Raw genomic sequence first — 26,480 nt, 5'->3', positions numbered from 1 at the left:
TACTAATCTTTCTTGTACTGCTTTGTAAATCCAGTATCTCATTTCTTTCCAATGTTTCTTGAGACTCGTTTCTGCAAAGATAGCAAAGAAACTAAACAGGCTAGGCAGAGTAGGCATGATTTCGCTGTGTGTTAGTTTATATTCAGTTCCGTCATAGTTACTGTTTGTGGCAGTAGCCTTTTCTTCTGCAGGTGATTCCCCAGAATGAAATTTTCACAATTAAGTGTTGCTTTGTTCTACTTTTGTACATAGGAGGCGATGCAAGGCAAGGTAGGGAGGAGTGTTGGAAATCTCTGTTGTTTCAAAAGCAAATTGAAAGTTCATCTAATTATGCTAAGCTATTGCTTTAGGTTCATAATATATTTGATAAAGGCACAGTGTAAAGGCACATATCAGAACCATCATAATCAGGAATACTAATAATTGAAATTATGAATGGCATTGAATTTAGACAATATAAAGAAAGATTAGATGTGAGATCTGTATTAAAGCAAAACACTTTTAATTTAGATCCATTTTGACATGGACAGGTGTTGTATTTCAAGCTGAATATTACTTTGGGACTTCTGAATATCTCCTCTTATTCCACTTAGAAAAACAATGCCGTTATTGATGTCAGCTGTTGCTGACTTCCTTGCTTTTGATAATGCATGTTATCTTCCTTCCCAAATCACCTGGACACCTACAGTGTACGTTCTAAGAAAATTATTTTGAAGTCCAAACAATGAGCTAAGACATTTTTAGTTCAAATATTCTCATTTTTACTTTCCACACCTAAGGGGTGAACTAAATGCAATGTGGACTTGTCAAGTGTTGGTAATTTCTATAAAAGGAATCAACTTGAATTCTTTATAAGAACTTCTTTTTTTGCTTTGCTTTTTCATCCCACAGATGTATTTAGTGATTTTTCCAGAGGGGACTCGTTACAATCCAGAGATACCAAAAGTCATTGCTGACAGTCAATCATTTGCTGAAAAAGAAGGTAAGCAAAAAGATCTTGATAGCATTCTTTTATTATGGGGTTAACAAATGTTATATAAAATGTTATATAATACAAAGATGATCTCACCTTAACTGGACTGTTAAGCCTGCTTGCTTGATGCTTAAAGGTTAGACTCAAAAAAGCCAATGTTTCTCATACCAGAGTAAGATGAATATACTTTGTGTATAGACGTTTTATGCATTTTACATCATAAAGGAGTCTTAATTCACAAGCAAGTTCTCACTAGCTTTTATTGATATATATTTTTGAACACGCCTTTTCCTACTCTTCAAGGACATAGGAATAACCTACATTGGATCAAGTCACTGATGGGTTTAACTTGATGTTATAATTCCATTTAGGGTTGTTATTGACATAAAGGATATTCAGCACAGGAAATGTTGCGCCTTAAAGGAAGGTCTTCCATCTCATTCTCTTGAATTACTGTCAATACTGCTGTTTCTTTTGGGTTTGTTCCTCATTCCCCTTCCACTCTTACCCCTCCTTGGTTGAAATTTATCCTGTATTTGCCTCAGTGTGATCAGTGGCATCTTCTCCATAACCACAGATGAAATTATTTCATCTTTGGAATGTCTTGCAAAGGTCCCCAAGCTTTTTTATTTTTCTCACAGCATATGCACAATACACATAAACTTGTAACAGTTCCGTCAACATATTTCCTGGTTTTGTTTTTTCCTGTTGATGAAAAGTGAAATAATGCATTCTGAAGGTAAGCAAAGACTCACAAATAGGTCTGGTAAATTCATTTCTGTGACATGCTGAAATGAATTCAGAAGTCTGTGAATCAGCCTGTTGATATCATCAAGCTATTAAGCATTGTTAGTTCTTGTCCAAAAGGATATATGCTTTTCTTCTCCTCCTTGGGAAGAATGGAATTTGTTTGCGCGTATGTGGAAGAGAGCTGAAGTCATAATGTATTTATTCATCACTTCAGCTTCCTGTCGGAAATGAAAGTCAAATGTTTCATTTAGTTGGTGGTTCTTTGTGAGTTCAGAAGGGGTGTTGGATATGAGGTGTTTCTTTCCTCTCTTCTCATTTTTCAGAGAAGAGAAAGGGCTCTCACTGTCATTATTTTAATAAACCTCTGAATTATATATCTACAGTTTGAAAAACAGTAATAATGATAACCTGCTTTGTGCTTTCAGAGCGCTTGTTTGTTTGTTCTAATACTTGCCTCTAGGTTTAGTCTGCTTTTATTTTGTAAGGGTTACTGCTTTTAAAAGCACTAAATACTTGTACTTACTAAACAGGAAGCACCTTCTAGTTTAGCGTAGAATCCTCTTGATCTGCTTTTCCCTGTTACTGAATTCTGTTGTTTTGATCGTTCACAAAGACTCTCCTCTTTTTTTCATACGGAGAGGGTGGGAACTGTCCCTGCAATTCAATGGGAAGATTGATACTCACTTGAACTAGAGCATCCCCAGCCAGGATGGCCAGCCTGCCTGACGCTAAAAGCTGCATACCAAAATATCCTTATGGCTGGGAGCCACAAGGCACAGACCACGTATGTTGGGGACCTCCGAGGACAGGAAACTCTTGAGTGACTGCCAGCAGGAGATGACAGCTACTCCCCAGAGCCCTCCCAACAGTGCCAGCCATGGCTTGTGGCTTTTGCTTGGTAACCCCATTGCCACCAGGGTCGTAGCTGCTGACTGCAAGCAGGGACTCCAGCACAAGATCTGTGACTGAACACCTCGCTGGCCACATATTTTGCTATGGTTTTCTAGAAAGTCACAGTGCCCAGTAGCTATTCCAGTCAGAGAATGAGGGCATTCCGTAACTTCAATTTTGTCCTTCAGTCATCATGCAGAAATAAAATGTCTGATAAGTTTACCTGGTCTTTGATACAGAGCATGCTGTTTCAGTGTCGTTTTTACAGACATGCGGGGGAATTTTGTTGTTTTATATGAATACATCTTGAAATGTGAGCAACTTTATAATGATATTTTTTTCCTACGCTTTTGCACAGTTTAAGTATTGAAGAAATAATGGAAGTGTAGTATAGAAAAAGTGGTTTAATTTGCAAGAATTAAACTTTGACTTAGTGCTGTTTTCGCTAACAGATGGAACCAGAGATATTGTAACCAAAGATAACACAGCTATTCCTAGGGCACAAACATAACTCATGTTTATTATTGTGCTGTCTGAAATACTGTTTTTGACATAATTGTGTATATGTTTTATTAGTTTTTCAGAGAGGAAGTATAAAAATGTTTTGTGAGTTTGGTGTTTGTTTTTATTCTCCATGGTCTGGATTCTCTTCTAGAGAAGATTCACTGGCTTAAGCAGAATTACTGAGCTGAACTGAATTACCTGGTCTTAATGTGACCTATTGAGTTGCATCTCATACCTTGATATTATTTTAAAGAAAGTACAAGTAACAGACATAGTCACTGCTTCTTACAGTTGGCCGGAGACCAATTAAAATATGTATAAAACCCAACCCAGGAACAAATGCTGGGTTCACATCCCAGAAGCTTTTTTTTTCAGATTGCTGGCTGCAACTATTATGTCTTTATCATTGGTACGAATATTTAAATAAATCTTATCTGTCTATGAATAGGATGAAAGGATATCAAACAGCAAAAGAATATAGAGGTGATTGAGGCCCCTCTTGAAAGGTAACTTTTTAAAAATACTGATTGTATTTTATATTACAGTTTATTCTGTCATTAGACTTGGGTTCTATACAAAATACCAAATTTTTTTCCACTGCAGTTATTTTCATTGAGGTGCAAGAAATTGCTTACTTCCAGGGATCCACATTGTGTGGTGATAAATTGAGAATGTTGTCATCTAAGGGCAATGTGACCACCCTCAGAAACAGAGGGTTATTTATTCTACGCACTTTACAAGTGCCAGACAATTCCAGTCCAATCAGATTTTTACCCATTGTGGAGCAGGCAGCATCTATTAATTTTATTTTATTGTGGAAGGAAAAATGTGCTGACTGAATTTTGAAGGCAAAAGTTACCTCTTAAAACTAAGGTTGGTGTAGAAGCTATTTGTGGGGAAAAAAAATTCTCCACGGAATTTAAATTGTTCTAGTATTTAACTTTGTTGCTTCCAATCTGTAGTACTTGCTAGAGTTTCACAGTCAGGAAGCCACATAAGCAGTGTTGCCATAATTTCAGGTGAAAACATCTGTGAGGTTTTCACATATCTGTCAAGTAAATGATGACACCTCCCCCCACCCCCGACGCACACACACACACTTCCAAGCCTTTGGCATCAGTGCCATCTGTGTAAGTGGATTTGAACATCAGGAGAGAATAGCAAGGATAATCATGAGAAGTAAGTGATCGTGTGAGATGCTTTCAGCAATTGCTACCTGGATGCTCATTTTTTTCCCCTCTGTATTTCAATGTGGTTGGTTACTCATCTATTTCCAATGATATATCTCCTGAGAGTCTTGTGATCAAAGGAATTATTTCTACTTGCTGAAGATCTAAGCATGTGAAGGCGAGTTTTATCTCTTTTCCTGGGTTTTTGCCTTCCAACTTCCATTACATAAGTATATAGTCAGTAATCTTAAAATTTGCTTTACTTTTTCCACTGTGATGAAATAGTCAGCTAAGATGATTGTCATCTACACAATCTGGGGTGGTCATGCTTTTGTTCTCCCCATGCTAGTCAATTGGCTTGAGTTTTTGAGTCTAGGAAATTATAATGTGTAGATAAGTCTTATTTTCATAGGGATATAACTCAAATCTTGTAATGTTAGAAGTGGTATTTTTATTGTAAGTATTTGTTTTGAACAATTTTTTTTGATGTGAATTACTGATACTGAACTATAGAACAGACTTTCAATGGAACACACAAAATACTGGACTTTTTTTTTTGTACCAACTTCTGGCATAAGGTACATTTCATTTATATGTTTCCACAATGTATGTGTATGGATTTTTAATAATTTTCTAGGACTTAGACCTCTGTAATGTTCCGAACAACCCTAAATTTCTTAGCTTTAGTAGAATATTAACTTTATCCAAATGTTAAGGAATGACATTTCAAATATTTGAAAACAAATGTGAATAATCCGCAGTCCTCCTACTCCAAATGTTACTATTAACTTCTGAAAAGTCAAAGAGAACATGATAAGAAGCTTGGTAGATTTAGCTTGGTTTGCTGTGCTAAATGAAGACAAAACAACCTTTCTGAGTCAAAAGCATTTATGGAATTCTGTATTAATGTTTCATTTCGAAGCAGGGTCATTTGACCAAGGAAACATTTCAGGTATTCATTTACTATCTCCCTTGTTTTTGTGTGGAAAAGTTGCAAATGTAAATGTTCTTTTAGTGCTAAATTTATCTTGACTAGTATCGTGCTTTCTACTAAGATGTTTGTGCGTGCAGGATATGCTTATCACAAAATTGCTTTTACAGGTCATGTGAAAAAGAGGTGTTTCTACCAAGCTAATTAAAAATGTTTCCCTTCTAGATCTTGGCATTGGTTATAGATTGTATCTTAAAGCAATGTGAAGTATTTAATATCCAGAAATATTATGTGAAATGGTCTTTAAAAACTGTCTTTTGATGATATGTTTTTCACACAATTTGATGTAAGCATACACTTGTTGTAAGGGGGTGCACTGAATTTTGGAAAGGAGAGTAACGTTTTCATAAGTGCTGTGTTGTGAGTGCATCTTAAGTAGCATTTGAGAGATGTATGCTTAGGATGGAGAAAGGACTTCTGTTATCAATAGATGTCCTTAGAAAATCAAGTTTAGGAAAGTAAGAAACTATCTTATATTCTTAACTTATTTCTGGGTTTGCCCATTACAGAAAACAGTGTACCAAACTGCAGTACCTTCTGTGGCTTGCTGTGGGATTGCTGTACTCTTCTTAAGAGGATTTCTTACTTCTCTTGTACTGCTGTTCATAAGAAAACTCACTTTTTTTCAAGAGCATGCAAGTTTTTAAGGTCTTCTGCTAAGACTTTTGTATGCAAGTCAATGCAGTACTACCATACAAATAGATTTATTGGTATTTTCTCTAGTTTTTTACATTGGCGAATGATAAGAAAAATGTTTTTCAAAGTTATTAAATGAAACGTAAAATGGCAAAGATCCCCATTCCTACATAATTACCTATTGGTTTGGTCTTCATCAAAGAGATGGGAAAGCATTGCTAATGCTTCACATTAGCAATAACTGAATGTTATTCCAAATTGTTGTTCCAAATGGATGTTTCTTAATTACCACAGTCTCATATTTGTCTCAGTGTTCTCAGTGTATACTTACATTCACTGAGGCATAACACATTTTGAAGCAAAGCAGTAGATGACTTGGCAGACTATGCCTAGAAAAATTAAAAGTATGGCTTTTAAGAATCTTACTATTTAAGAACTTTTGAAGCACACACAAGCAAATGACTTTATACCTTATATCTGTCATTTTTTAAAACTCCTCTTGCCTGTTGTTCTTTTTCTTAATATTTTTATTTCCATAATGTGTGTGTTGATTGATGCCTCTTTAATGCTTCTCAGCCATCATGGGGATTTGTGGTCAATTACTGTGCTGTCTACTGGTTTGGTAGCAAACTGTGCCTGAGAATACTGAAACTATAACTGGAACTTGCTACTGTACACCTAACTTTTCACTATGGGGTTGGGAAGATGCAGTGTATTATAACTGTTTTTTATATGAGCACGTTTCTTGTACAACTTCATTGGCAGAATTTCTTAAAATCTGCTACGTGAGAGAGGGCGTATAGGACGTTGGAGATACTTGCAAGCTGGGAGAGGAAGCTCCATCATAAACACTGAGCACTCCCACCATATGTAATTTTGTATGTCATTCTGGGTGCTGGTTTCAGTAACCAAACCTTCAACTACTGAGGGTGTTCCATTACGCTGGGAGGAATGTCGTGTTAGGTGTGTGCATAGGACACCAAAAAGCTGCAAAGCTTTTAATCAGATATTACTACTGCAGGAACATGTGTACACACACACAGGGAAAAAGAGGCAAGAAAGACCTAGCTGGTATTAAACTTAACTCATTTGGTTTTTTTTTGTTTTTTTGTTTGTTTCTTTAATTGGTTTAGTTACAAAATATGGTGAGTGCGCATATCAGAAGTTATGACTAATGGAGGAAGTTCTGTGAGCTTTTGGCTCAGATTAAAGGAAAAGCAAGGGAAATCTTCTCTATAGAAATCACTGGAAGTGTGGCCTCAGAGATCATCTAATTCCAATCCCCTGCCATGAGTAGGGTTACCAATCCGCCAGATCAGGCTGCCCAGGCCCTACCCAGCTTGGCCTTGAACATCTCCAGGGATGGGGCAGCACATTTGAGTTCCTTACCACACTCTGGGTGAAGAATGTCTTTGTAGTATCTGTCCTAAATTTTCTCTTCTTTCAGTTTAAAACCATTCCCCCTTCTCCTGTCACTATCAGGCTGTATAAAACGTCAGTCCCCCTTCTGCTTATAAGCTCCTTTCAAGCACTGGAAGGCTACAATGAACTCTCCCCAGCTCTCAGCTTTTATATCTAACTTCATCCTGAGAAATAAGGTAAATGGTGCCTTTGCTTTTTTTTTTTTTTTCCTCCTTTTCTTCTTTGTTTCCATTAAAAATAAAAAAATAATTATTATTAAAAAATCAATCCTGGAGATGCTGATGTTTTCCTAAGTAAAACTATTGTTTCTTTCAGAAAGTCTGCAACAAAATTTTGCATCTTGTGTAGCTTAGTTACAGTTGCTAGTTGAGGTACTATTATTCAATCTACTTATTCAGATTTTCATATGATTTTAATGATTTTGAAAGCCCCTGGTATGGTTCTCCTCTATGCCTGCATCAAGACATTGCATTTTTCTGGTATTTTATGCTTGTTAGTCATTTAAGTATCAGCTAACATAAAAGAGCAAAGCTGTAGCATTTTAAGGTAGGGTATTACATTATTAGACATCTAGTTTGTTTTCTTTGGCATTTAAAATGAAATCTCATGACCTCAAATACTTTGACAGAGAGTTCTAGCTTAGTATTGCTCAACATTAAAAACAGTTTAAGCACACTGTATTTTGTGAATTGGATGGAGGCAGCTTGCCAAGGTAACTACACTGTAGCTACTTGGGTTTAAATTCTGTTATGTTGATTTTAGCAAAGATCATCAAGTAATTGCAAGATTCTTTAAGAGGATGTGTTGAACTCCTATAGCTGATGCTTGTTTATCATGCACTGAAGCCATATTAAATAACAGATTATGGTCTTTATTAGATGCATACTCATTTTGAATCTAGACCTTCAAGAGTTCACAGGTAGCACATGGCATAAGAGAGACTTATTCTACAGTTGGACTTCTTAGACTGTCACTGACAATCTTCACCACCAGAAATGTCCATGAATTAATTAAAAAACTTAATTTAAAAAAAAAAAAAAACTGAAAAAATTGAATAGTCTTAGATATGTGTGTTATTTTATCGAGAGGACTGAGTTCAGTACTAGTTTGGGTAACGGGAAGGTGAAATAGACAGGAAAGGAATGGCAGTGTTTCTAGGGCAAAATTATTGTGTTAGAGAATTTGGATCAACAAGAGTTATTTTGAGTGCAGTGTCCACACTAATACCATTGCTGTCGCAACACTAGAATATTCAGTGCTTCATTTACTGAGTAAACATTTAGAAACATAACATAATTAGCTGTTTGATGTAACAGTTCACAAGCTAAAAAAACATTGCCACCATATTATCCTTCAAAATATTTACCCATTCCATATAACATTTTGTATAGACGGTTATCGCTACTGCCGGTAAGGCTTAGAACAATGACTTCAGAAAGAGTGCTAGTAAATAACCTTTTATCTCCCTGTTTGATCAAAGAGGCTCTTAGCAGATATTAAGAAATCAAGGTAATAATTTATACTGAAATTTTCAACTGTAGGAATCTTAGAGAAGTTTATTGTTCAGAAGCTATAGTGTTCAGTAGGTAACTACGTAGTCTTACATCAGAGTATGTTTTACCCAACAGAAGAGGGACAGAAGTTCAGTACAAAATCGGGACGTAGTATATGATCTTTTGTGTTGATTTTTTCCATGTGGAAATCTACCTAAACCAATACCACAATATTTTGGCTTAGAAAAAAATCTCCTTTTCTAGTATCAGGAATCAATAGCACTGATGAGAGGTGCTATTAGAAAAAAAGAAAAGTAAACACATAAGTGATAAGGCTAGAAAGCAATAATCACAATCATATTGTCTTTGAGAAAAATACACATTGTACAGCAAAATAGTGATTTCCCCCTCTCACCCCCCCAGTAAAATTCAGGTCTGTCTGTAGAAGCATTTTCATGTGAGCGTAGAAGATCTGTGTTCAGATCACAAACGGATTTGCTGTATTTTCATCTTGCAATTCATTGTATATTAAAACTTTGGAAATAGAATAAAGTTTGTATTTTCAAGCCCAATGTGCTTGTGTGTTTTTCAGTGTGCTTTTGGTGGAAGTGGTGAGCACCATAGCTTTAGAGAAGTCTTTCAAATTGTTTAAGCATGTGTAGTCTGAAACAACTGCTGTTTAATTACTGTGGGATGGTATTAGGATTCAGTATGTTGATGGAATTGATTTGTCCATTGGAAGTAAAATGCTGGGTAAGCACTGGGAGTGCTTAAAATTATCTGTGCATATGTCTTATCCACCGCATCTGTTTCTGAAACAGGGTCTCAGGTGGTGATAATCTCTGTTTTGTACTTCTCAATTATTAATTTTTTTTTTAACCTATGTTGGACAAACGTAAACAGTAAGGAGAAATGCTTCTTTATCATCTTTAAGGCACCTTAGAACCATCACTACTAGAGCAGCAGCGGTAACAAGGACTCTTCTGTCGAGCAGCCTGTTTGTCATTAATATTCTGCAATAACTGTGTTCTGTCTTCTACGTGTGTTCTGTAGAGCAAATGTGATGTGCATATGTGCTCCCTCAGCTGAGAAATGAGATTAAAAATCATCCTTCAGTGATTTTGAGCGGGGGTGCTGAAGTTTGCTGACATGATGTTCATTTTGGAAGTATTGCTCAGATTACCTCCAAGCACTTTCATTTTCTTTTCTCTGTAGGACTTGCTGTATTGAAGCATGTGCTAACGCCACGTGTAAAGGCAACTCATGTAGCAATCGACACAATGAAAGACTATCTGGATGCAGTGTATGATGTGACTGTGGCATATGAAGGTACTGTGGACCACAAAGGACAAAGAAAACTGGCACCATCTATGACAGGTGAGTTGATGTATACTAGACATGCTGCAGCCATGTATATATTAGCATGCAAAGACAACTTCTGGTACTTCTTAGTGCTCTGAAAATTATGTCCACAGTGCTCCAGACATCTCACCACTCCTTGATGGGGCATCAGTGATTAGTGACTTGGCTTGGTAACGCTTACCCACAACATTCTTTCCTTCTCCTTCCCTTCCCTACTTACACACAGAATATTTCTGTGGTCAGATTCTGTGCACCACGAGTGCTTTTTCGAATTGAAATGAACTTGAGTGTGCAAGCAACAGGGTATACAGGTAAATTCTTAGCTATCTTATCGATCCTCAGCTGGTCCAGTGTCAATGTAGGGCTAGGACTTGGTTCCTTCTGCTGAAAATAGTTGCCAGTACAGCCATTTCCAGCTCACTTAGTTAATGGGCACAACTTCTTGAGGTGATGTAAAGTTCATCGTTCCAGCTGCTGGATTTTAGAAGTTCTGGAATTGTCTGTTTTTAAGTTTCCACCAAATTTAAAATTTTTCTAAATAGGTAAGAAACAGAACTACTAATGCTGTGTATTAACTCTTGTAAGTTCTTAGGATAGATTTCTGGTTAACTATTGAGAGTGATTTAATGTGTTTTATTTAGGACATAATCTTCTTTTAAACTTAGTTTTGGAGACTTTTATTATTTAGAGTTTGGGTTGTTGTTGTTTTTTTTTAATTTTTTTCATTGTTTTTAAATATAGTCCCCCTTGAAGATTGACAGCCTCCCTCTTACTCTGTCACTCAAGATTCCATTTAAAACAAATAGAATTGTTTCCCCTTGCCTGTAGCATATCTTGCTTTATGGCTGGATTATTAGATTCTCACACCAGACATTTTAATTAACCTGATGGTTAATTAAGCTATTAAAATATCATTACATAATGATAAAATGGCAGGTGTTCAAATTCTTTACAAACCCTTTTCACTTATTGAGCTTTCAAGTTTCTGTGAAATATGGTATAATTACCTAAACAGAACTAACAAACTGAATTTCCCTGTTGGCCATTTCTTGTACCTGGTGTCAGGTGGTAATTGGGTAGTTTGGACCGACCACTGCACATCCAGCCTTCTCAGGATTCCAGGGCGGGGAGCCCAGCCTTTGTGGCAGGGCTGCATACACATCAATCAGGGATATATCAGACTCACTGGAGAGGCTGGAATAATTACTGTCTCAGGAACAATAAAGCTAGTAACACGGAATGAAGTGAAGCCAACCAGTTGTTATCCATTACAGAGTAGATAAAGGGAATATCCATCCAGAACATTCCAAATTATTGTGGCAGTCACATATACTCCATATAATATAAATTATGTAGATTAAGGAGGCTTTATAAATTACAGAGGGGAACATTCCTTTAGACCCTCCAGACACAACATGGAAGAAAGAAAGTAATAATTTCTGTTGTAAAAGGTCAAGATCATTTCACTGTTCTGCAACAGTCCAACAACTGGTCTGTTCAGTAATATAATACAATAAAAAGATTTGAATTATTATGTCATTATTTGGATTGTATTGTTATTACAATCTTGTTTAAATCAACTTTCTTAGGAAAAAATGATTTTTTTTTCACCCTAGAAAACTGAAATATTGTGTTCACCTGGTCAACAGGATCAAATCCAAGCTCAGTACACCTTCACCATCTGCATTTGTGCTTAGAGTAAAGCCATGAATGCCAGGAACATCTGATAGTATGCTGCCTTTTTAGAGCAGGCAAATTATTGTAGTATATCCTTTCAAATGCATTGAAATTTTTGTGGCTGTCTATGCACTTAAATATTTTATTGTCACTTTCCAGCTGGAAGTTCTGTTTTCAAGGGCATAGATTTAATTAGTAGCTGTATACAGTGTCATCCCTTGTTGTTAGTGCTTCACATCCAGTTATGGCTATTGTTTGCAATTTGTATTTTGTACTTTTTCTACCATCTATTCATTATTCATTCCAACAAGTTTGGATCTTGTTATGTTTCCAGTGGAATTTTTCCCCACATGGCAACCTCTCCAAAGAATAATAGATTCTCACCAAGCTCTTCCCTCTACCAGCACTGAAGATGGTTTGTCCAGATCATTAAAGACAGGCCATGATGATTCCTCGCAGGGAGTGCCATGCTGCTAGGCTGTATTTATTTGTGGTCCTTAGGATCCTAAGATCCAAATAATCACATGGGCAGTTCAGCACAGCTAAGATGCAATTTGTGTTTAAATTCTTCAACAATTTACAAGAAAAAGAGGAAAGAGATAAATGCTCATGCTGGATTTGTTGGTACTGTTTTACTATAGCAAAAGCATATATTATCATTCTTCTTAAAAGAACCTGATTTTCCTTCTTCCAAATGAATGTGCTGAGCGTTCACATCTCACGTTCTCCCACGTTGCCTGGTGTTAAGGGGTAGCTCTCACAGGACGTGGGAACTGTTGTCGTTCTTGCACCTGAAAGAGCGTTATGCACACATTTACATCTTTATTATTTTGCCTGCAGCCTGGAGGTTTTACCATAACCAGATGGTATTTATCTGGCCGTTGTAGATGAAAGAGTGTGTGAAATAGCAGCATGTGACAATGGTAAACATTGAGCAAAAATAGAAAATACATGTAGACTCTGTCTTAAAGAAGTCAGAGGAATTCCTGAGAATTATTGACTCTGCCGTATATCAATTCCAGAACAAACACTTTGAAAGCATGTGTGTGTGTGCACAGTTCTGAAAATCAGTACATCACTTTGATGGGTATAATTTGAGGAGGTCAGACTAGCCAAACTTCCCCGGGGGAAATTACACTTTTCCAAATGCCTGTGCTTTTATTAGGACCCAGTTAGGCAATGAAGTACAGAACAATAGCAAAGAAACTAGAGCAATGGAAAGCAGTCTTTGCCTGGACTTCAGCCTGAATTTGGTTGTATCTGCTGTCTATTAATGTCCAAAGAATGATAGCAAGCACATAGTTATAGATGTATCAAAAGAATTAAAAAACACACTATATATGAGCTGATAACTTTAGAGCAGTTGAAAGGATGTGAATTAGAAGTGTGAGGCTGGACAACAGCATTGCTGACATCTCTGGAGGTCCCTTCCAAGCCCTGCCATTCTGTGATTCAGTGAGATTTGCAACAAGTGTGGGATAGCTTTTATGGCTTTATGACTTTTATGGTAAATCTCATGCCATGAATTTGTAGTGCTGCATCTGTTTAAACAAAATTTAAGTAACTACCTTTCATATTTCATAATGTAAATTTTCCATTGAAATATTTGCAGCAGTTTTGATAATAACACTGCTTGGCAGCAAAGTTCAAATGATATTCTATCTTAGAATCATGCTTGAAAGGAAAACTGATTTTATTTAGTATGAAGTATTAAAATATGACATTTTTAATACAGTGATTTCACCGCAACATAAGTAATCAATCAGATTTAAACAGGATGCCTTGTCACTTTTCCTCCATAGATCTGTCACTTTAGAACCACTGTCATTTCCTATTAAAGGTAGTTCAAGGAGCACAAAAGCCTGTCTGGTAATTTCTGGATGACTTATTTGAAGTGGCTCTTTAGGTGCAGATCTGTACTTGTGTGTCAGTATTCTGCACATAAAGACTGTCTCTGTAAATGAAAAGTGTTTTAGTTGTGTAACAATTAAACACTGTGCTTCCGTTTGTAAATAACAGCATTCACCAAACAGTGGCATCAGCTCATGGGGATGTATGCAGGCCTTGCTGTCATTCCCTATTGGACTCCAAAAACCAGACAAGATAAGTCTTCCAGAGCATGATTGCCAAAAGGAGTAAGGACATCTGATTATTTTACCTATCTCAAAGTAAGGACATAAAGAGATTTGGAGTCCTGTAGCCCAGTTTCCTGCTCCTTGCAACAAGGAAACTTGGATGCCGAGTGTAGTAAGAATAAGGCAAGCATAGGTGATACTTCCTCTTCCCAAACAACAATCACTTGTGGATACTGCTTCTGTGTGTTACAGATGCACCTTCAATGGGGATGATAACCCCTCCAGTTTCCCAGTGAGCCCAAGGCGTGTGCTTGTCTGACCATAAACAAGAGCCTTGTGTGTTATCTTGAGGCAGTACCTACTGAAGGTAGATGTCTGTGGCTTCCCTTTGAGAACATATAATCAGAAGACGCAATGGTCACCAGCAAACCTTTGCTAAACAAATTGGATTTCCAAAGTGTTTACCCTGGAGGCTTATAAAATCACTCTGCTACACGTGCCTCGTGCGTATGTGCAAGGAATGCACACGTAGCCTTGAAGTGCAGCAGCTTGAGGAACTCCTGATCCTTATGCAAACGTGTATCTAAGCCCTGAGGATAACAATAACAACTTTAACTTCTTCACACCAGCAGGTTTTGGCCAGAAAAATGTTGCCGCACTGAAAGCCTGTGTTTGGGTTTGGTTTTTGCAGGGCTTTTTTTGTACATCAGAGTCCCTTTTTTTTTTTCCTTTCCCTGCAGTGTTTGTGATGCTGTTCTCTGTTTATCAAAACAAACTGGCTGAAGAAAAGGGAAAAACAGAAATACTAACAGTACTGGCATAGCTCCTACCAGATCCTGTTTATTGCCTAGAGAGATTATTGTTTTGCCTTGTTCCAATCCTTGTGGTTCTTCTTTTTTTTTTCTTTTTTTTTTTTATGTATGTGTATTAATATTTTTTTTTTCCATTTCTGGAACTTAAAAAATGTGTTATGGAAGGCTGATATGTCTACATGGGGAGTCTCATAAATCTTATCCTTTCCAGCCACCATCTGTGAGACCCTTTAGGTGTAACCCACAGACCCAACACAATCTAGGCTGTTGCTGGCAACCTACTGATCAAAACTTTTATACTTCTGTAGGAAACTACAGAGTTTGGCCAGCATACAGTATTCACAAATTGTAATAGAGCAGCACAAAGGCCAGAGTGCGTCTGTTCCAAAACAGATTAAAGCCATTCAAAGATTGCTTCAGTGAACAGTGATGTGCAAGGACTGTGGGCTTTCATCAAGGAACATCTTGTTCCAGCAAGGTAGCTTACAATGACACTCTGCAGCTCTCTGGTGCTGATACCAGTGCAGAAAACTGTATGCACTGTTTTCTAATAGTAGTTATAAAAGGTCCTTTACGTCTGGATGTCTTTAGAAAGGTACAGAAATATCATTATCCACACTTGAAATCACAGGATTTGTTAAGATGTAGTTCTTATCTGACATATTTGGGATCTTTAGTGGTTTTTTTAAGCTTTCACATCTTTCCCTCAGCTTTTGTGGTGCTCGGAGACATGATTTAGCAGTGAGCTGTTAGGGTTGTATGGTTAGGCTGCATTTGGACTTGATGATCTTTAAGGTCTTTTCCAACCTGAGCAGATCTGTGATTCCACGATTCTATGATAACCTTCTCCAAACTGAAAATTCAGCCTTTTAAATATTGCCTTGTTTATAATGGAGGTGCTTTTTTGCCTTATTTAAGGCAAACATTTGTTTTAGTTGTTCCTTTTGACTGTATTATTTTCTAATTCCGTATTCTCTTTGAGACAAAGAGTTCAGAATTGCAAACTGTTTAAACTGTGGGCTTACAAGCTGAAAGTGGCTCTTTTAGCCCTGCTCTCAGTATCCATGCTAATGCTGACCAGTATTCTAAGGGGATCTGGGGCTGCTACTATCTCATTGAGAGGATAGTTTCAGAGAATCATCACTGAGCTCCCAAATTGTAGCCACCAATTCCAAACTAAGCGTCACATTTCAGTTTCTTTTCCCTGTACTTATTTGGTCTGAAGCTCGGCTGCCACTCTTTTCTATGCTTGCTCAACTTGGAGGCCCTTAAGATGTTCCTCTTCACCATCTGGAATTTGATATCCCAGAAGAGCTTGCTGGAAAAGATCTGAAAACCTGGAGACTTCATTGTCTGCTCATTGGTCACAACGAGGACTAAAACCGATCCCAGCATTGGTCTCTAGAGAACCCAGCTGCTGCATTTTTTCCATTCTGAAAAGTGACCGTTAAGTCCCTCCATTTGTTTCCTCTCCTTTAAGCTGCTTTTGGTCTATAAAACATAATTTCCTCTAATCCCGTGGCAGCTTAGTTTCTTTAATAGCCTCCAGTGTAGAACCCCGTCAAAAGCTTTATGAAAATTCAAATATATCATGGCCAGCGAATCCCCTTTATCCGCCTGCTCCTTGACACCACTGTAGAAAGCCATCAAATTGGTGTGGCAGGATTTCCCTTTACAGAATCTATGCCAGTTCTTTTCCAACAGACTGTGATTATCTCTGTGCTTAGTGACCTTACTACAGAACTCTGCTGTCTTACCCAGGGATGTAAGACTCTTTGGTTTGTATTTCCCAGAATCATCTCTAAAGCTCTCATCTGAGGAAGGGAAACTTCTTGTTTTTCTGGCACAGTGTCTATTTTTGATGATGGGTTACACATTTTTGTTTTCAGATTCCACGTTTGAGAGCCTTTGGATGAATGCTGTCTGGTTTTGGTGACTTCCTGGCATCTAGCTAGTTTATTTAGTCTAATACTTTGTCTGTTTACTTATTGATCGAGTTCCTTTGAGCAGCATGGTACAAAGAACATGATAGGTGTAGTAGTAAGACAATTTCAGCCAGAAAGACTGGTACAGACAATTATTTGAGCCCCTTTTGTACGGTGTTACACTTTACCACACTCTTCATACCTTTGTCATCCAGCAGTCCCACTAGTTCCTTGGATGGTTTACTGCATTTGACGTATTCAAACAGTTTAATCATTAGTGCATCCTTTGCATTTTTGTGTTCCTTTTTCATCCTCTTAATTTTATGTTTACTTTTGGCATGAGCTGATCTGTGAGTTTTCCTGATTTGGACAAGCTTTCTATTTTTAAAAGAGAAGGAATGTAATCGTACCATCCTTAATTTTCCTAATAAGCCATACAGATGGGTATCGCACTTTCAGTTTTCCAGTGTTGCACAGGTTTTATTTGAGTTTCTAATACAAGTTTTGCTAAGTTTTGTTATTTAAGGTTTTTTTTGTTTGTTTGTTTGTTTTTTCAACAGCCTGTAAGGCTGCCTTCCTTTCTGTTTCTTCTTCTGTTCGAGAAACGTTTGGATGTTGTACTAAGGGATGTGGTTTAGTGAGAAATGTGGATGATAGGTGGACGACTGGACTGGATGATCTTAGAGGTCTTTTCGAACCTTGGTGATTCTATGATTCTAGAGTATTTTGACACTTTTCCTTCTCCTCTGTGCCCTCTCCAATTATAGAGATAACATAGAGATTAATTGCATATGATGGTTCTGCATTTATTTTACTGTTGTTATGGTCCACTTTTCACTAATGCTGTGCACTACTCTAGGTCCCATTAGGAATGGCATTTTTCCTTGTGGGTTCTGCAAATAGTTGTTCCAAGAAGCCATTTGCTCTTTCGTCCTCTGCACCTCATCTTGATGTAGCACTGGTGTGGCTCAGTAAAGGAATAGTTGGAATCTCACACTCCTGCTACCATTCCTGCAATTGTAGCTCTCAGTCTGGCTTTACAGCCTCACCACTGTCATCAAGCTTATGATCTTGTTAATACGGCAATCCTGACACCATCTAACATATCTCTCTAGGATGTATTTTTAGAGGATACACCAGGATATTTTTATGTTACTGTGCTGTATAAAATTCTCCACACCTGCTGCTGTGCCCTCACCTGTATTTCCCATTCAGTCAAATTCTTGTCCTCTCATCTTCATGTCAAAATCTCCTATTTGATGTAGAGGTTTTTGAGCTTTGTCCTCACATTACATTTTAGCCATGTTCTCCTCCTAAGTTTGGTCAACCTGAATAGTTGCTTTTCCTGGCCTTTTACTTCTCCCAGCTTCTAGTTGAAGTACTCTCTAAGGCCTTTTCAGTTTTCACTGCCAGCACCCTGGCATACTTAAGATTCGAGAGAATCCCATTTTTCTTGTACCTAAAGGTCCTCCAGCTCCTAACACACTTACTGCACTGTATCCCTCATAGGTTAACCTGGAGAAACAGATCTGTCTCTTGGTTTGCTTTCCCTTCCGATGCTGTTCTACTTCAGTGTGGCTTTATTTTTCAGAGCAAGCAATGAAGTAGTTTCCTGGCAGCTCCACTTGAGGTGGTGGAAAGCACAGAGCTGAGAAAGAATGCATTGCTTAAATCTGTGTTTATTTTGCCAATTGGTGGTTAATATGGTATAGAAAAATAAATGACAGCAGAGAGATAGGATTTCATTCTTTTGAGGAGGAGATCACTTCCAAACTGCTTTGATAGCTGAATTTGAGTCCACACTAATGGAAATTTAAGAAGTAAAGAAAGCATCTGCAGTTCAGAGAGGAATATACATTTGCTGTCATGAGATTGCCTGTAAAACTGTACACAGGACAATACGTAGTGTTTTGTTATTGAAGGGGGTTCATTGTTGTGTTCTTAATATTAGTTCTTTTGAGTAAAAATACACTATTCAGATCTCAGTTTCCTGTGGTGCCACCCTCACCCTACTGCAAACATTACTGAAGTCCTTCGAAATAGCAAATAACTGGGGGTTGCTGAAGTGGTTTTGACTATATCAGGCTTCCATTTCCCATTTTTCAGTTGTGGAGGACTTTGGCAGTAATGATGGGGCAGTCAAAGAGCCAATGTAGGAGGCTGGAATCTGAGCTACCCTATTGCTGTCATGTTGCAAGTGTGTATAAAAGCAAATTTCATTAGTAATTGAATACTGGAATATCTGTTCAAGAATAATGTCACTTCCACAACTTCCGTAAGGGGCAAGACAAAGAATTTGGGGTGCTGAGATAAACTTCCATGCCATCATTAGGGAAAAAGTGTTCTGAAGCCATTTATATATCCCTATGCAAAATTAGGCATGTATAAGTTTTGGAGCTTCTCTCCTTCCCTCACTTTCTCTGATAGTGCTGTTAACTTAAATAGAATTATTTGACTCTTGAATGTGAGGAGCACATACAGAACTTTGCCAAAGTCCCAGGAAGCAAAACACTGCTTGCAAAATCTTTGTTAGCAATTAAAAACTCTGGGAAACTGGTCCCTATCCTGGAAGTTATTGCATCCCTTCCATTAATTCTAATTCTGCGTTGACTCCTTCATTCCTGGGTTAGCATGTATTCTGTCCCACAGGGAGAGGGTTGGCAATTCACAGTTTAAGAACAGAATTGTAAGGCTTCCTTTATTCTTTCCAGTTCTTTCCTTCTGCTGTGATTGGTCATTTAAGGCATTACAAACATCCTGCACTTGTATCCATTATTTAACCAGATAGAAATCAAAATCAGTCCTCTTGGCCCCCACACAAGTTGTTGATGGTCATTTAAGCCAAATCATAGTGGATTCTTGATTGACTAACACTGTCTCTGGTATGGTGCTTGATTATAATGCATGATTTGCACTTATATTTTGTCTTTAGAAGGAGAGTTCAGCCTTACTTGTTCCTGCTGTTAATTACAACAAATTCTGGCAAATTTAGGGATCTGAAAAGCCTGTCAGATGTTGGCCTTAAGGGCTGATGTCGCTGAAGTTGGATGTAATTTGCACATAATAAATTGCTTCAGTAAGATTTTGTTTCTTAGCTAAATTACTTAAGTCTTTTGGGAGTTAAGCTAATGTGAAATTAAGGGTCATGGGACCACCACAAACCTTTAGAGGCTGTGTTGATAAAATCCAGCTGTTTCTTCTCAAAAACAACCTGTCAGTAAACCGTTCTTATCCATTGGTGTTCTTAAGTGATTGCAGTGACATTATGCACCTTAAAAAAAAAAAAAAGAAAGAAAAAAGAAAAAAAGAAAAAGAAAAAGAATCAAACAAACAAAAAAAAAATATTAGTTGCATTAGACCATTAAATGAGTTGGATAGTTAAAGACTAATCAGGTTCCTTGACCATTGTAATTGCATGTGTTACAAGGTCATCTGCAGATGTACTGGATGTCCAGGCTTTGGATAAAATGGCTTTGAGTCAGTGGGTGGGAATACTGATCCTCTCTGGGGAAGCCTCTAGAGATGCAAATCACACGGCTGTATTTAATTGCAAGGCTGTAGAGAAGAGCGTTGGGATTTACATAGGTGGGAAGAGGAAGCTTTAGGATCTTCACATCTGTGGACAAAATGTTGGCTGACTGAAGAAGACCAGTAGAAGAAGATGTAAGAAGCATCTTGCACTGGAACTTTAGCGTAGAAGAAAGAGCAGCAAAGGCTTAAGTATTTTTGGAGCGGAGGGTGTCATTTCAAAGCAGATTAGTGGTATTGGTACATTTCATACTTTGGGAGAACGTATTCCTTTGGAAATATCGCTATCTTACTCCATTTTTGTTAACTTGAGTTTAATAATGCGCTCTGTTGCTATCTTTAAATAACCAAATACCAGTCTTTTTTAAGAAGCATGGCGTTAGTTTTAAAATTATCACGTGGCTGTTAACAATCCTCTCATCTAACTTAGAATTTCACTTTTGTGATTTTCTTTAATCATTCATGACTGAGGTTATTAATAACATCAGGAAGGAGCCATTGGTTCCTATACAGAACAACCTGCGTGCTATGAATAGAAAGAAACATTCACCATACAACGCATAGAACATTTTAGATATATTTTAGAGCTAGACCTTCAGGTGGAGCTGAATATGTGTGGCAGAGATGTTTTTTGTAGTAGTATAAAAACACCATACCATTTGGCTTCTAGGCACTTGTTTTCTACAATACAGATCTGTGTATTTTTAGCATGTCCCACGTAATAGGTACTGTCCCTCCAAAAGAGGATTTGTACATCAGTGACCATTATAAGCAGTTAAGATACAGACAATATGTCCATCCTTTTGAAATATTGGTATTATACTTCTAGGTGGTTGTACAGTGAATGACCTTCATAAGGTGTCTTGGACAGTATCTCCAGAGAATCAGACCTGGAAAATCCTTTCTGACCATTAAAAGCAGGCAGGAAAACCTTGGATACATGAACCTTGATTTCATCCTGGCTAGGAAAAGCACTATGCATGAACCTGAAGATAATTGTGTGTATATACCACCATTCCAGACCTCTAAATCCTTCACTTGCATGCCATCTAATAGCTGTAGCTCGGAGATGACTTTGCTAAATCTTTAAGAGCAGCGCTATATTTAGTGTTGGTTATGTCTGCCATAGCTAGGAGGTGTGTCTGCTTCTGGTTGGAGCCCTTGGTCAACCCTTGAGCCCATGGCAGTGTTGCTCTCTGTGTGCCAAGGTCAGTACAACGGAGGACTCTCTCTGCATGAGGACTAGGCACATTCTGCATTGACATGCCATAAGACTTTACTGATCCCTTTATCTCTTCTCCTCCCATCCCCCTTTACAAACACACAAATGCATTTTCATGAACAGGCTTTTAAAATTCCTTCAGGCAATTTCTAGTATATGATAAAGATTATAATGTCCTTAAAAATAGAATAATCTTGCCAAGAAGGAAAGCAAATGTGGGGAATATCTGCTTAGACAGACAATAATAAAGATGTGCATGCAGTGACAATTATTTTGCACAGACATTCTTTGAGATACCCCTAATAATTATGGGTCAGAGTCTTCTGTACATGTACATGGCTATCCAAAAAAATGTCAACAACCTGAAGGGACCACCCAGTCTGTGTTAGATATTTGTTGCCTATCTGTATAGTAGAAAGGCACTTCTCCCTTTTCAGAATATGGAAGTTGTCCAAATTTCCAAGTACTTCCATGCACACGTCATTAATTTTTTTCTATGGGGATGCTATCATTCCTACAATCCCTGTTGCTACTGATATATGCATATTAATGGACAAACGCTGATGGATTTTTCATGCCAAGTACAGTATTCTACCTTTTATTACTTGTAAGATATTCCATAAGGCCATTTGGGTAATGGAGTTTTATCAGTAACTGACTTAATGCTTGCTTGCTACATTTTTCCAGGGGTTAAAAATGAGGAAATGGGGAAGGGGAATTGCAGTAAGGCAATTTTTCATAATCCGGGAGCAAACAACATTTAGCTTTTATAACGAGAAGAGGATTGATAACTTCGATCCAAATTGCAGACTGGATAACTTCCTTGCAGAGAAGTCATGGCATCAAACAATACAGAGTGAGCAGCTTGCTGTTGAGGTAGATGTGCAGTGTTTTCCTGCTGTGCTTTTTAGAATGTTCTTCCGTGCCACACCTGGTAGCGGGCCCTTCATAACAGCATGTAGGTCAGATGGCTGCTAAGTTCAGTGAGGTGCTCAGAATTCAAACATAAATAGGGAATGCTTTTGAAAACCAAACTTGACCTTTCAGGGCATTTAACAGCTGTGAGGGCAGACTTTCAGCACATCTTAGATGAATAAATGCTGTACAGTGTTTCTTTAACTCAGTCCTGTTTTGTTCTCTTTTAGAGTTCCTTTGCAAGGAATGCCCAAAAGTTCATATTTTCATTGATCGAATTGAACTGAAGGACATTCCAGAAGAGCAGATGTATATGAGAAGGTGGCTTCATGAACGCTTTGAAATAAAGGATAAGTGAGTAGCACTGAGCTGAACTTTATGTTTTAAGCGGCTTGTTTTCTTCATTGATGTCAATAGATATGTCTGTGATCTCTGTGTTACTGGCAGTACAGGCTGTAGGTCACTCTGCAGACAAGTGGTGTTGGTACTCCTGTGCATGTTATTTGTAATGCTTCTGTGATTAAAGCTGAAATCTATAGGTTTTAGGCCTTTCTTAGAGCTGCAGAAGCATGTTCCAGACCAGACTCATACTCTCAGTTACACATAATTTATGTTCTTGAGACTGTCACGTACATCCAGCAGTGCAAGATTCTCAAGGCAGACAAGAAAAGAGAAAGGAAACTGGCTCTAGCTTAGTAGTTAGCATTATGGCTGGGCCTTCCTAACCTTGGTAGATCTTGGTCCAGTCTCTTTTGTCAAAACTGTGTATGCATCTTCCATCAGGTAGTGACTGAATAAGAACAAATGTAATCCACAGACACCTATGGTGTCACCTTTTCGTCATGCGTGTTTGGCTTCCACAATACCTTGTCCTGTAAGCCCTTGTTATTTATTAGTTTATTTCATGAAAATACTTTACATCCCACTTCAGTTCCTAATGACTAATCGTATGATATTTTATCTTAAGAAATTGCCCAGTACTCTTGGCTTATTTACTGAAACCTGAATTAAGAGGGTATTTTTCAACCTTTATATCCAATACTGAGATTGTTCCCTAAGGAAAATACACTTTTACTGCTCACAAGGCTTCAGGTTGTGTACTCTGACGCTTGATGTTACTTTTATACCACATTCTTAAAGCATACCAATTGGTTGAATGTGCTGCAAATGAGCTGCTACCTACTGTTAAACTGTTAGATAAGTAACGTCATCAGTAGCATAAATGTGACCATCTACTTTTCTCTGTTCATAGGTTACTAATAGAGTTTTATGATGCAAAGGATTCTAAAAGAAGAAACAAGTTCCCTGGAAAAAGCGTTCATTCCAAATTAAGCCTCAAGAAAACGTTGCCATCTTTGCTGTTTCTGGGTGGCCTGACTGCCAGTATGCTTCTGACAGAATCTGGAAGGAAACTTTATGTAAAAACGTGGATCTATGGGACTTTAATTGGCTGCCTGTGGGTTAGCATTAAACCATAAGCAGCTGTTAGTCTCCGCTCAGTGGGATGTGCTGTCTTTTCTTGCACAGTGCACCAACCTTTTTCCCGAATTTATAGTAAAAATGTGTAAATAAAGCCTTATCGACTGAACGTTGGAAATAATCAAATTTGTGACCTAAGCCTCCGTGTGGTTGGTCTGGGGAAAATCAATGTAGTTTTTCAAATTTGCTACTCATTTTTGCTGGAATAACGGCGGATAAACCGAGTCATATGATAAATGGCTTTCCCCATGAACTAACACCCATCTCTATCCGCAGATGAAGTCTGAGCTATGTGTAAGGGTGTCTTAAGTGGACCTGTGAATGTATTTACAGAGATTAATTTAGGTTATATATTTATTCTTCTGATATTCATGTTGAATTTTCGTTACTCGTTGGTGCATTGCAGCAGCCCAGTTGCATCTGCCCCAGCTGTATCGCAAGTAAAATCAAAACCTTTTTATTTCCTCCGGAATTTTGCTTTTCAGTTTTAACTAAATGCTGTGTTCTCAGAAAGGGCCTGGAAAGCTGGCAAATGGTGAGACGCTGCCTAAAGCAGAATAAGACGTTCATGGGGAAGGAGAGCTCTGTTTATCTAGTGCATGATTTTTGATTCTCTTTCAGTATTAGCCAGTTATTTTACATATGCAAAACATTAAACCTTACTGAGCAAACAGCTTATTTTGCGCACCCCGTGTTTGTGCATAGAAGGAATGTGTGCAGTATAATGACGTGGGTTTTTATTTTGTGGCCTAACCGGGCTGTACCTTCCTTGTGTCTGCGTTGCCCATAGCGTGTCGGGCCTTCCAGCTGGGCTCACGGAACCGCCATGTCCACGTGCCATAAGCAGCAGTGAGCGCTCACAGCTCCCTGCACCTCACCAGCGCTGGGTGTGAGCTGTGCCCTCTGGGTAACACACAGGCCCACGGTAGCTTCAGGAGCGTGGGTTATGGTAACAAGCAACCTTCAGGTGTCCCTGCAAAACACAAAGCACGTGCCTTTTCCCGCTAACCTGACATAGCCTGATGTCTCATAAGCTGGCACCCATCTCAGTGTTGTAGTATCACATTAGATTTCCAAGGCATCCCAGGCGATGCAGATTTCAGGGGGACTGAAGTTATGGGGTTGATGTACACAACTTGCACAATGGTCTAGGAGTGAAAGAAATGTGAATCCTTTCACCTGCCTGAAAATGTACTTCTAAAGGCAGAATCACCAAACCTTCACTACCAGAAAGCCTGCAATTGCCATGGCTGGGATTTTTGTTGGGAAAATGCCATTTCCTGATATCAAGGGAATTGTCCATATGTACAGCATCAGGGTAGGAAAGAGGGTGTATTTTAGCTCCTTTCACTAAAGAATCAGACTCCCTGTGTGAAAATGAAAGAAGTAGAGAATATTTTTGTATCACACGAGCAAGCTTTGAATGTGCGCCTCTTTTTCACTTCAGTATGATTTGTCTCGCATTTAAACCCACTGTGAATTAAGATATCTCTCTTAAGATGATAACTCCATTTTTCAGATTTCACTGTGTGCCAGTTAACTGGAGATACTGCTTCTACTGTGGACTTTGTTTCTTGTTGGCTTTTTCTTTTGTTTGATAGAATGATGACAGTTCCACCTTAAAATCATTCGGTACAGCTTTCAGGTTGCAGCTCCGTGTCCTTCCATAATGGATTTTGTCACTGGAGTTATTTATATCGGTGATTGATTCAGGATATGTTGATGAACCGTGTTAAAAACAATGACTGGGAACAATGTTGAAAAACAGTATTGTTATGAGGCTGTGAAACCAGAAGAAAAAAAAAGCCCTTTTATGTAACAGCCAAATGTGCTCAGATGTAGCTCTTCCTATGCTCTGCTGACCATTGCCAGTGAGTGTAACCTGAAGGCAGTGTTATCGGGTTAGTTTGATTTCGAATCACGGAATGAAGTTTTACTCTCTCACGATTGAATTTCTTTGTAGCAGCTGAGAATAACATCGAGTTGCACATCAGAAATGTGTGCAGACAGCTTAACTCATTAGTAGGAAAATAAATGCTGTTTTGGAGAGCCTAATTACCACAAAATACTGGACCTCTCTTACTGTTTACTTGTCAGGAATATAATTGACACAGTGCAACAAGCAGGATGTTTATTTTGAATGTTACTTTCTTCGTTACTCTTAGTTGTTTTGGTTGTTTTTTTTTTCATTGCAATTAATTTATAAAGTTTTGAAACTGTAATTTGCTGATGTATTTGGCACTGGGAGTATCACATGCTATTTCTAAATATGCACTGATATTAACTTGAAATATTTCTTCATTAAAATAAGAAGAGCCGATGCTCATTCAACTTTTCTGTCCTGTCTGCGTGCTCCATTTTTTCTATGTTCTCATGTTTGCTACTTGGGTTAACAGGAACAGTTCACAGAAGAAGGTGGTGTGTGTGGTTTTGAGTCCTCAGTAGAAGTGTTTGTATGAGAGGGAGCCAATGAAATGAATACAACTATGTCCTTTTCTTCTTTTCTTTGCAGCTAAAATGTGTCAGAACTGCTTTGTGCTTTGGGTCCCAACTCAGTACAAGAAAGACATGGAGTACAAGAAAGACTCTTGGAATGAATCCTGAGGAAGGCCACTATGATGATCAGAGGGCTGGAGCACCTCTCCTATGAGGAAAG

General features: G+C 38.1%; 1 protein-coding gene across 2 annotated transcripts in view; it reads left to right on the top strand.

The window, feature by feature from the left end:
• Positions 1–26,159, top strand: part of AGPAT5 (1-acylglycerol-3-phosphate O-acyltransferase 5) — a 54,143-nt gene extending 27,984 nt beyond the window's left edge. For both annotated transcript variants that reach the window (XM_015859300.2, XM_085543894.1), the window contains exons 5-8: positions 892–982; positions 10,045–10,206; positions 22,576–22,699; positions 23,598–26,159. In XM_015859300.2, the coding sequence (XP_015714786.2) occupies positions 892–982; positions 10,045–10,206; positions 22,576–22,699; positions 23,598–23,823 (603 nt within the window). In that variant the 3' untranslated portion in view covers positions 23,824–26,159. The remainder of the gene's footprint in view (positions 1–891; positions 983–10,044; positions 10,207–22,575; positions 22,700–23,597) is intronic.
• Positions 26,160–26,480: the final 321 nt, after the last annotated feature.

The sequence above is a fragment of the Coturnix japonica genome, chromosome 3 (genome assembly GCF_054131305.1).
Source record: "Coturnix japonica strain WE chromosome 3, WE-NBRP24, whole genome shotgun sequence".
Taxonomy (NCBI): domain Eukaryota; kingdom Metazoa; phylum Chordata; class Aves; order Galliformes; family Phasianidae; genus Coturnix; species Coturnix japonica.
This window is presented reverse-complemented; position numbering and strand designations above follow the sequence as displayed.